This window comes from Impatiens glandulifera, chromosome 1, assembly GCF_907164915.1.
Source record: "Impatiens glandulifera chromosome 1, dImpGla2.1, whole genome shotgun sequence".
Lineage (NCBI taxonomy): Eukaryota > Viridiplantae > Streptophyta > Magnoliopsida > Ericales > Balsaminaceae > Impatiens > Impatiens glandulifera.
Genome location: NC_061862.1, coordinates 98,674,589 through 98,687,002, shown reverse-complemented (window position 1 = coordinate 98,687,002; position 12,414 = coordinate 98,674,589). Strand labels below are relative to the sequence as shown.

The 12,414-nt window shown below is 32.6% G+C and overlaps 1 protein-coding gene across 1 annotated transcript; it reads right to left on the bottom strand.

Annotated features, from left to right (window-relative positions):
• Positions 1–7,622: 7,622 nt before the first annotated feature.
• LOC124922506 (AP2-like ethylene-responsive transcription factor AIL6) lies at positions 7,623–11,693 on the bottom strand. Its single transcript, XM_047463238.1, has 9 exons — positions 11,097–11,693; positions 10,313–10,934; positions 10,143–10,225; positions 9,291–9,299; positions 9,109–9,197; positions 8,951–9,024; positions 8,813–8,863; positions 8,664–8,740; positions 7,623–8,573 (listed from the first exon to the last, which is right to left on the bottom strand). Exons 1-9 carry the CDS (start codon positions 11,338–11,340, stop codon positions 8,065–8,067), a joined length of 1,758 nt encoding a protein of 585 aa, XP_047319194.1. The 5' UTR covers positions 11,341–11,693; the 3' UTR covers positions 7,623–8,064.
• Positions 11,694–12,414: the final 721 nt, after the last annotated feature.

The following is a 12,414-nucleotide window of genomic DNA, read 5'->3' as shown; positions in this document are numbered from 1 at the left end:
TGAACATGAAGACATATAATAGTTTGTTAGTCAAAATTTATAGATATTTTTTATTTATTTATGCTCACAATCTGTTTTTATTTAAATATAATATTTGTTATAGGTTTAAGATCTCTAAAGCCCATATTACTAAGAATCATTTATTTTTCCATTGAATCAAGTGCATCACTTTTGTTTGACTTATTAATTTTCATCCAAATAAAACAAAGCTAATTTATGGTTTAGTATGAATTTCACCTGTATTTAATTTATTTTCTCTTATACAAAACCCCCAAAAAAAACAAAAAATTGATTTAAAGATTTGTATTTGTAATTTTAGTATTCCATAAAATTGTAAAGACTAAAATTAACTATGGAGTATTTTTATATCTACATATTTATAATATAGAACAGGTAAAAAAACATTGTGTCTTAACTACAATTTTATATTCTCTCTTATTAGTTTGATTTCTCTAAATTTGTTGAACTTCTTTAACCTACAACAATTTTCTGTAGCCGTCTTCTTCTCATTTCTCAAAATCTATCAAGAGGAAACTTACATGATCAAGATTCAGGTGACTATAGATCATCAATGGTAGATAGAGATCTGATTAGAAGATGAAATGTGAGAATGTCTTCCTTGAAAAGAGTTTTGAATACATACAAGAAATTCATTTTTTTCCAATAGAGTGATAAGAGAAGATGTTCAAGATGTTCAAGATGGTTTATATAGGCTCGATAATGGAAAGAGGGTGGTGGTATATCATTTGGTGTAGGAACCAAATCAAGCGCTAAACTAGTTTTATCCTATGAGAATCAATGCTTCTTCAAAAGGTGGTTCTCATAATTGGTGAGGATGAACAACCCAGAAAGGTGTGAGGAGGATAAAGATTCGTTTTGATTCATTACAGATTTTAGTCTAAATAATTGATGAATATTGTTGAGTATAAGTCATGATTTATAATTGTTAAATATATTATTTATAATTGTTAAATATTTTATTTGGAATTTGATAGGTGGTTTATAGAAGTTAATTAACTGGTAAGTGTTGTTAGGAACAAGTTAATTAACTGTTAAGTATTATTAAGAGCAGTTATGTAACTGTTGAAAGTTTTAATTAAACTGAAAGTTTAGGGACCACTTTGTATAAGTATTCATGGCATCAGAGCCTAGTTGAGTGAAGAAAGATTAATCCGAAGTTATTCAAGACATTACATCCAATTTTTTAACTCCACCAATAACTCATAACCTTAACTCAAGTCCTAACAAAAATCGGATGCTATTTTCGCCAATCTCTACCGTTCAAATTTCGATTCTGACATATCTAGTCCATATTTCTATTGATACACCGATTTCGATCGTCAACCACATGCCAACAAAAAGGAAATACATCAATGATCCACTTATCATTCATTTAGTTGATCATCCTGGTCTCTACATTACTATATCGATTCTCACTAGTAGGGAAACCTACTTCGGATGGAGTTTAAGTGTGAGACTAGCATTACAAGAAAAAATTAAAATAGGTTTTATTGATGGCTCTTATCCGCAACCAAAGGAAATTGATGAAGGTGATCAATGGAGGATTATAGATGCGCTTGTAAAAGCATAGATTATGAATACAATCGAAACAAAGATTGCAAGAAGATTTCAGTCAAAGAAAACAAGTCAGATATGTGGCTTGAAGTAAAATCCCGCTATGAAGGCAACAATGGACCAAGAAGATATGGATTATAAAAGGATATAAGTTTCATGCAACAAACAGATCTAGACCTTGAAGAATATTACTCTAAGGTAAGGCTTCAATGGGATGAGATGATGGGATTGAAACTACTTCGTAGGTGTAGATGTCAAGGAATGAAAGTTGATTGTGATGGATGTTATCTTGAAGTACAAATGCTTCAGAATGAGAAAGAGATAAAACTATTACAGTTTCTAATGGGCCTAGAGGAGAGGTACAAGTATGTGAAGGATCAAATTATGTTTCAAGATTCTTGGCCGGACGTTTACAAATAATTTACAATGCTACAAAATATGGAGAATAAATCAAAATAGAAGAGACCTTACCAAGAGTCGTCAATGTTAATGAAAGAAGAAAACTCAAAGACTGTAAATCAGTTTATTGAAAAGAGTAAGAACAAAAATGCATATTATTCTCACTATGGAGGAAAAAGACATATCAAGGAAAGTTGTTTTAAGCTTGTAGGCTACCCTGATTGGTGGAAGCAGCCTAAAGAAGGAACTGTGAAGAGAAAGAACACATGAATTGCAGTAAATTCAGCTGCTAAAAAAGAAGATGTTGAGGACATGTCGATGGAGGAATATCGAATGTATAAACCGTTTCTAAAAAATATGCGAGAGATTAAGAATAAAGGAAGTGACTCAACTTCCTCTACAAGTAAGTCATCTTATCATAATTCATTTAATTTGAATATATTTGATTATAACCTTAGATTTAGCATGAATGAACATATAAGCATAGAAAAAATGATTAATTGATTCCGGAGCATCATGCCATATATGTAACAACAAAAAAATTTATATTGATATTAAGAATCTTGATTTTCCTAAGACAATGTACTTAGCAGATGGAACTTATAAAAACATAACTAAAATAAGAAGAGTAAAACTTTTTGAGAACTTTGAACTTAAGAATGTATTATTTGCACCTTCTTTCAAATATTGTTTAATAGAAGTATCTAAACTTACAATAGAAGATGAACTGTATTTTCTCATAATCCAATTATTTTTTTACGGGACCTTAATAAAGAGGTCAAAGTGAGTATTGAGAAAATGACTGGAAATCTATATTTTCTTGAAGACAGTCTATCTTTGAACAATTTTTGTCATTTCAATTATGTTAATAATATTGTTCATTTCTCTCTTTTCCATAAGAGACTTGGACACCCAACATATGGTGTATTAAATATGTATTTCCTGAATTAGTTAATAAATAAAATTCATTTTTCCGCATGTCCTCTTAAAATAATAAAAATATTACCTTTCAAACAAAGTGTCTAAAAATAAGATTTTTTGAATTAATACATGTTGATATATGGGGACTATATTGAGAACCGTCTATTATAAATTCACCATATATGTTGACTATAGTGGATGATTTCTCTAGGTGTATTTGAATTTTTTTTAATTTCAAATAAGATTCTTGTATTTGATAAATTATAGTTTTTTTGTTAATGATTAAAAACCAATATGATATCAGTATTAAAGTTATTAGAACATATAATGGAACTGAATTCTTGAATGAAAATGTTCAGATTTTTTTAATTTCTTAGGAATTTTTCATCAAACCTCTTGTACATATTCACCACAACAAAATGATGTGGTTGAAAGGAAACATAAATATTTGATACAAGTTCCAAGGTCATTATGATTGAGTCAAAATTAGAATCAAAATTTTGGCCATATTCTTTATTAACTACAGCATATCTTATTAAAAGAACTCCCACAAATGTTTTAAATGGTAAAACACCAATTGAAACATTATGTGGAAAGAAACCATAATATAAGACACTTAAAGTATTTTGATGTATTTGTTACGTGGAAATATTGTTCCTAACAAATTATAATTTGATAGTAGAGCTAGCAAGTGTATCTTTTGGGATATCCTTTAAATAAAAAAGGATACACTAGAGATGTATATGTTTATAGGAATGTAGTTTTCCATGAAGGATTATATTTTTCAATTGTGTTTATAGTGTTTGGGGTAGAATCGGGTTAAGATCGGGATAGAGGATACAAATATTATCCCCACTCCATCCTCGGTCAACTACGTACCGGTCAAACCGGGGGGAAATTGTCACAAATTGGACAATTTAGTTCGGTTACTGCGGGGAGGTTTGAAATTGCCATCCTTAATGGGGACTCGCCCGCACTAACACTATAAATGGTAAACAATGGTTTGTGATCTTTATCGACGATCACACTCGCCTCATATGGCTCTTTCTAATGAAGGAAAAAATCTTATGTTTGTCAAATTTTCAAAGACTTCTTCATTTTAATTAAGGTCGTCAATTTTGGATCCGACACAAAAACACAAACCAAACCGAACATGAAAAAATCAGGTTAGGGTCATGTATTTTTTGTTCGATTCAAAATTAGGTTGACCTATTTAACCTAATTAATAAACCGTTTAAAATCGGGTCGACCTAAAATGACCCAAAGTAGACCTTATAATATAACTCATTTACAAGTTTATTTTTTTGAGTTTTGTGTTTTTCTTTCCTACTCACTCACTTGTTTTCTTTTGTAGGATTTTTTTTTAAGTAGATTTGTGATTAGCTTCATTTTGTTTTGTATTGATGTCATTTAATTTGAACAAAGAAATATGAATTAATTACATCGGGTTGGGTTCGAATTGAGTTAGGTAAATCGAGTCGCGTTCGGGTCAATCACAAATAAACAGGTCAAGTTTAGGTTAGAGATTTTGATTCGAATTACTAAACAAATCAGGTTCAAGTTAGTATTGTTCAACCCGTTAACATGTCAACCTGAACCCGCCAACCTTAAACTGACTTAAATTTTCACCCCTAATTTTAATCCAAAACAAATTTCAATCCTCCATCCAAACTTTCAAAACCGATAACGGACGTGAGTTTTTTCTTCAAACCTTAGTGAATTTTCTAAAATCAAAGGGCATCATTCATATAATCTCATTTGTTTATATCCCCCAACAAAACGGTGTCGCCGAAAGAAAAAATCGTCATCTACTCGAGGTAACTCAATCTTTTCTAGTTGACTCAAATGCTCCCAAAATATATTGGGGGGTGACATATATATCCACTAATGACTGTCTCATTAACCGCATGTCATCACGCATTCTTTAATTTCAAATTCCAATTAAAACTCTCTTAAAAATCTTTCCCAATTCCAAAATCGCATCCAAGCACACTCATGTAAAGATTTTTGGATGCACCTCTTTTGTCCATACTCATAACCACAATCGAGACAAACTCGACCCTCGAGCCATGAAATGCATCTTTCTAGAGTACTCACCAAATCAGAAAGGATAAAAATTCTATTGTCCTCACTCCAAAAAGATTTTCTACGACATGGATGTCTTATTATTTGAAGATCAACCATTCTACCACCATGTTGAGGGGGAGAACCTCAACAATCTTCAACACGATGGTCTTGCCAAAGATATTATCCCTAGTACTTTCATACTTGTACCCAAATATGTACATAAAACCATAATATCATCTTTAATGGAAGTTAAATCATATCTCACAACCACTTCTTCATCAACCTCACATTCACCTCCTTTAGAAAAAGAGTTCAAAGTCTACATTTGACGAGGAGCCCAACTTGCACCCATCCATGAATTCTCCACGGGCCTGAGTCTAGTAAAAATTTTAGGTACGACAATTAATCATGATATTCCTCCTATTGACTTACTCATTACTCTTAAGAAAGGTGTCAGGTCATGCAAAAAACATTCAAAATATCAAAATTTGTTTCATACAAATGTCTATTGGAGTCATATCGGGCATGCATTGCCAACTACGGCAACGTTAAAATACATACATCTATTCATGAAGCCTTCGAACAACTAAAATGAAAACGTGTTGCTAATGAGGAACTTGGCGCACTAATAAAAAAATCATTCATGGTCCATTTGTGGCGTCTAAAGGGAAAGAAACTTATCGAATGTAAATAGATCTTAAAGACGAAACATAACTCAAAGGGATCGATGAAAAGTAAAAATCTCGTCTAGTCGCCAAAGAATTTTCCCAATCATATGGGATAGATTACTTAGAAACCTTTGCGCATGTTATAAAACTCAACACCATCTTAATACTTCTATCTCTAGAGGCTAACAAAGATTGGGAACTACATCAACTCTACGTAAAAAAGACCTTCCTAAATGGAGACCTCGAAGAAGAAGTCTACATGAACGTGCCTACTAGTATTAGTGTTTCACCTAACAAAGTTTGTCACCTCCATAAATCTATATATGGTCTCAAACAATCACCAAGGGCATGGTTCGAATAATTATCAATCTCCATCATCGAGAATGGCTTCTCTCAAGGTCAAATCAACCACACCATATTTGTCAAGGTATCTAAAAGGTTCCCTAGGAAAATGCCTTCTATTCGCAAACCTCATTGTCTACATTGATGACATCATTATAACCGGGGACGATAAAAAAGATAATCAAAATTTGAAAGAGTTCATTAGTAGATAATTCAACACCAAGAATCATTGACCCCTCAAGTTTTTCCTTGGAATGGAACTTGCCCGATCAAATAAGGGAATCTCCTTATCTCAAAGGAAGTATACCATAGACCTTTTAAAGGGTCTATTGCACCCCTCTACGTTATATTACTCAATCAGGTGGATGACATACTCACCAAAGTTCTTCCCGAGTCAAATTTTGAAGAACTATGTGGCAAGTTGGACACTCTCAATATCTATTACTCAACTTGAGAGGGAATATAGAATTATCTCTCGATCTTCTTTGGAATTGATACAATTTATTTTCAATCAATATGTTGTTTTGTTTATACTCAATATATTGATTGTTGTTAGTCATTGTTTTTATTACACTCAATGTCATTTACACGTCTCTCAAAAAAAATCATCCTCAAATTTGAACCCATGGGTATTTCATTTTTACTCCATTATCTGATCCCGAACTAGATTTGAATTACTCGTCCGACCCATCCTATTAATACTCGCGGGTATCAAGTTTTCGGGTACCTATTATCATCCATAGCGGCAGCAGTTCGTCCCAAAGAAATTGTGATTAATTCGATTTGGATGATTAGATTTGAATTTTAGTTTAGGTGAATACTTGTATTTTTTTTTTTTTACAACCTTAATTACTATGCATCTTCTAAGTGACCACTTCCATTCAAAAGTCATTTGTACTTATTTTAAAAATTGCAAGTGGTTGTTGTTAAGTGTTATTTATTTTACTTTCACAAAAACAAAAATCTGTTTTGATATCTACCATTTTTTTCTTTTGGGAATTATTGATACAATACCGCAATTCCAAATTGTGTAGTTTGGTAGACATGGTATGTTTTGTGTTACATTTTGATTGGTTACATTTAGGGAAAACATGCGGCTACTGAGATGCAAGAGGATTGGAAATTCAAACTATCATTTTTATTTTTCTTCCTCTTCTTTTTTTTCAAATTTTTGTATATTTTTTTATGATTTCTTTATAATTCTTTTACAAAGTCAGACAGATTCTAATTAGTAGGTTAGGGGATATAGAAAATACTATAATAGAAAGCAGATTAAAGGATATAAAAAAAATTGTTACTAATAAGTTGTGAATTATTATGTTAAAGATAGAAAGAAAAGGAAAAAAAAAATTATCAACAAAATTTAGTTTGAATTATTTAAACCAATTTATACTAATTTAGTAGAATGGTTAGAATAAGAAGGATTAACCGGTTAATTGACTCCTACTTTTGATAGTGTAACTTGCTTTAAATAATTGGATCAGTAACGGTAATTGAACTCAATTTTAAATAAAGTTATTTTTTTATGGGAAGAGAATAAAACTACATATATAAATCTTGCAAAGTTATTAAAAGTATCAAAATATGTAAAGTTAGATGATCATGATTCATGCATCATGTTCAAAGTCTCTTTTTAATCTTTTCTTCAGTTAAATTCATCCTTAAAAACATGGAAAAAATTGACATAGAAACAAAATAAAGCAAGTAATTAAATCCGTTAATTAATAATGATCGTTAAATATTGCCTAACTGACAAATAATATCATAAGATCATCTCCGACATGGGCAAAACTGGAGAAGATCCCACAAAATATTTCCTGCACCTGTCCCACATGTGATAATAATGTCTCTATCTAATCTTTCTTCATCTTCTTCCCCACCAGACATCATCATCATCATCATCATCTAATTACCCTAATTCAAGAACAAACAGCTACTTACAGAAACGTCAGATTTCCTTTTCGATCACCTACCCAGCCTTGCTAAATTAAGAAACTACTTGTTTATATATGAAAAGAGAAATATCCCAGCTTAGTTAAAACCTAATCTATAGTGGTTTTAGCCATTCTTCTTTTTTAGGTGTCAGTTGAAGTCAATAAGATTGGTGGTGGTTAGGCCAGATGAAGAACTCTGCTGGAGATTGCATAGTCGAAAATGGTGGTGGGGCGGCCATGGAAGCTGCAGCAGCATAGTTTGATGAGGAAGAATGATCTGAAACTCCGGCATTGTTATTATTATTAGTAGTAGTAGTGTGGAGGAGATTGAACAGGCTGTGGTGATATCGGGCTGTTGTTGTTGGATCGTAAGGGACTCCACATGGAATCATGGAAACTGGCTGAATTGAAGAGAAGTTAATGCTTGTTGTGGATGAAGAGTTGTTCATTCCGGTTGGTGGCATTTGCTCGAGGTTGAAGGATGTTGGTTTAGGATTTGAGGACTCGAGAGAGAGCTTCAACCGCTTGGCTGCCCCTCCGATTGGAAGGGCGCTCTTCATTATGGATTCTACGTCGTATCGGTTCATCTCGAAGTTGGTTACCGCGTTCACACCACGGAATTTTATCGCAGCGATGTCGTATGCCTCAGCCGCTTCTTCTTCGGTTGCTGAAAAAGAAAACAAACAAAAAAAGGTAATGAGAGGATGAAGAATTAGGCCCCATTGTAATAAAAAACAAAAATCACAGCATATTTTACCGAATGTTCCAAGATATAGATCCTTGTTACCCGCAACGCGACCAATCCTCGCCTGCCATCGACCCTGTTGATGATGCCTGAGAGACATTGTTTCATGTTATAAACTCGAAACAAAACAACAACAGAAAAGTTCAACCATTTGATTGTACCTTGTCACTCCCCGATAAATGGAGGCTCCCCTCGAGAATCCACTACTCTTCCTATAAGAAAAACAAAGTTTTGTTTATATTTGTATGTAAAATACCAAACTAAAATGATAGATTTTCATTAATAGCCCTCTAACTAACCTCCTCAATGATGCAATAAACTCTTGCTTAGTAACATGCTTCATTTCTTCTAGTTCTTTGCTATAGTTAGACACCTATGCAAAAAACACGATAAAATCTTTAGCGTAAAAACTCAAAATTCCGAATCATTTCGACACATTTTTCGTAAATTTTGTTACCGGGAAATTGGTAGTGGCAGTTGGACCCCAATACTTAAGAGCAGCCAAATCATAAGATCTTGCTGCCTTATCTTCTTTATCATATCCACCTAAATCATTTAAAACACCATGAATAAGAATATACCAAAAAATAAAACTACAATAAAGAAAATGGTTAAAATGAATTGAAATTGTTTATTTACCTAGGTAAACTGCAGCATGATATATTTAGACAACCACCATTTAAAGTAGATCAGCGTCCACACATAGAAGTCAAAAATTACAGGTTAGTTTAACAAGAAATTCAAATATCTCTGCTGTAAAGAAATACTATTATACTCTTATCAATAAGATGATGCAAATAAAATAGGAAAAAAAAGATGTATATATGAATTATGTTAATCTACCAATTAAGTCAACAATGCTCCTGAAAAAAATTACCATAATATAAAAATTGTTTTTATGTAAAACAACAACCCTTATGCTCATAATTTCTTAAGCTCCATTCTCACTAAAGAAAATCGCATTAAGTTGGGTATAGAATCCAATAACTCGCATTCTATTATGGTAATCTCATTTCGAAACAAGATTATTTAAATAACCCAATCTCTAATTGAATAAGGACTTGCTTATTTTCAGAAAATAAGAATGGTAAATTGAGAAATTTGAAAATTTGAAAAATGAGTGACTTGGTCAAAGGTATTTGGGGGTAATGTGGCCCAGTAATGCAGGAAAAGAGAAAAGCTAAAGTTAAAGGTAATCAATCTAATGAAAAATTGAGTGGGTTTGTTTTGGGACAGAGAGTAGGGTTCAGAGTTTCAGAGTCCATCCATATATCTACTACAAAAGAAGGAAATTTTCATTGTTAAAATGGGTTATGTTTGCTTTCTTTCTCTTTGTCATGATGAAAGAAAGAACACTTACAAACTTCTGATGATCAATCAGTTAAACCAATCACTCTCAAATCTCAAATAATCAATCATCATAACTCCATTAATATATTTTAATCATGCATGCAACTTTCACTTCAATCAATATATACAATCAAAACTGACCTTGACGCCCTTTTCTGGCTTGACCTTCTCTTCTACAGCTATTATCCCATAGATGAGCTTCATATCTACCAGTCCATCTATGTCTGTAACCAAAAAAAATGAAGATAACTCAAAACCCATAAACAAAACAAACAAACAAACAATCAAACAGAAAGTGTGTAGTTCTATACCGAGTAACTCCTCTGTAAATGGAGGTTCTCTGTCCAAATGTATCACTAATCTTCTTACAACTATCCGAATCAACTGAAACAATAGCTTTCTGTGAGCTCTGATTAGCAACAGCAACAGCAGCAGCAGCGGCAGCACTCCCCAATGATAAAACCCCAGTCGGAATCAAACAGTTACTAGACTCAATCGACTGACCACCGGCGAAATGCCCGGAGGTTAACTGATTCCTGTCAACGGAAGCAGAGTCCTCAACTTCCGATCCAGAGTTAGTTGAAAACGACTGAAACCCATTAGCCGCAGAGATCAATTTAAGATCCTGATGGTCACCGCCGCCGCCGAAATAGGTCGAGCCACCATGATGGTGGTCGTAGATGTGAGTCAGCGTCGATTCCTGAGTCTCTGTTTGGCTGTCGGAGTAACGAACGAGAGCTGAATCACCTCCAAGAAAATCCTCCAGCTTCGGAGCTGCCGCCGGCTGATGGTGATGGATCCGGGAATCCATGAAACCGGAGTAAATAGATAAATCGCCAATGGTTTGTCCAGTCATTTCCTTGGCAGGATTATTATGATAATCACCACCACCACCTCCGTAAAGATCTTCTTGAGATTTCGCATTTTCCCAACCTGCAAAACACATTTTTGAAAACAACCCATTGTTAAGATTCTAATATCTTGATGAATGATGATTTGGGAAAAGAGTAAAGGTAAACCATTTCATTCCATTCCCCCATGCAAAACGAAAACCCAACAGAAAACACAAAGGATTTGATGAAATCAAATAATTACCATTTGAGTAGAAATTATCAACATAGTAATAAGGATGAGAAACAGCAGAAGCAGCTGAGGATGACCCATCATCAAACGGAAGTTGTTGTTGTTGTTGCTGTTTCATAGTCGATTGAAGTAAATGAGGTTGAGAAGATGAAGAAGTGAACATCTCCATCGGCGAAAGAGAAAACGAAAGCCAGTTGTTGTTATTATTATTGTTATTATTAGTAGCTGTGTCTGTAGTTAACGGAGCCATATACATTTGTTACACAGTTTGAGATTAGATCAAATTAATTTCCACAATCTAAAACAACCGATCGAATAGATAGCATGCAAGTGAATCTGTTGAAGGGTTTTGTGAAGAGAAGGTGTGTTAGCTAGCTAAATAGCAACAACATTCCCCATGAAGAACAAGAAGAAGAAGAAATGGGGGAATTTGGGGGTTTCTTGCAGGATATTTTGCTTGTAGAAGGAGAGAGAGAGAAATGAGAAAGGAACAAGAAGAAGAAGCAGGTGGAGGGTTATAATGGGAAGGAAAGGGCGGTCCAGACTGCCAACCGGCGTAAAACCAGAGGGATAAACGATGAGAGAGAAAATGAATAAAGAATTATTACATGCAGAAGAAGAAGAAAGGAAGAAGATGATGATCTGAGTGACATTTTTGAGAAATTTTATCAAAACAACATCGCGCAACTTCCGGGCTGGCGGTCAAGAGAGAGAAAGCAAAACTCTTTTTTCTTTGACTAAAATAACCTTCCTATTTCACACTATCTTCACACTTGTCCTCTTTTTTTTTTTAATTCCTATAATATTAATATAATTATATGCATTATTAAAATTGAATTCATTTCTATTTTTCAAAAAGTTATCCATTTATTCATTAAAAAAGTATACTGCATTAATTAAAGTGTACATAAAACATTTATCTTCTTTTTTAATCTTGATTAATAAAAAAAATATTGTTTTTTAATTTTAAAAGTTATGAGGGTTTTTTAGGTAATCTTTCATTTAAGAATTTTTAAATATATATATTTTATATTTAAAATTAAAATTTATTAAATATATTTAATATTTTAATTGATAAATTATTATTTAATAGTTAAATAATAATAAAGAAGTCCAGCTTCTACAATACTTTTATGAGTTTTTTCTTTTTATTTAATTTTATTGATAAAAATATATATTTTTTTAGTTTAAAAGGTTAGGATAGTTCTACATATAGTTTCTATATTTAAAATTAAATTTTAATAAAAATATTTTAATATTTTAATTGATAAATTATAATTTAATAGTTAAATAATAATAATAAAGTAATAGGTGAGATTTACTTTAAAAA

Excerpts from the sequence above, each read along its gene's own strand:
- LOC124922506 (XM_047463238.1), bottom strand. The coding sequence starts at position 11,340 with ATGTATATGGCTCCGTTAACTACAGACACAGCTACTAATAATAACAAT. Across the intron at positions 10,935-11,096 it reads TGATAATTTCTACTCAAATG|GTTGGGAAAATGCGAAATCT; the intron begins GTAATTATTTGA and ends TGTGTTTTGCAG. Across the intron at positions 8,574-8,663 it reads TCTATATCTTGGAACATTCG|CAACCGAAGAAGAAGCGGCT; the intron begins GTAAAATATGCT and ends TTTCTTTTTCAG.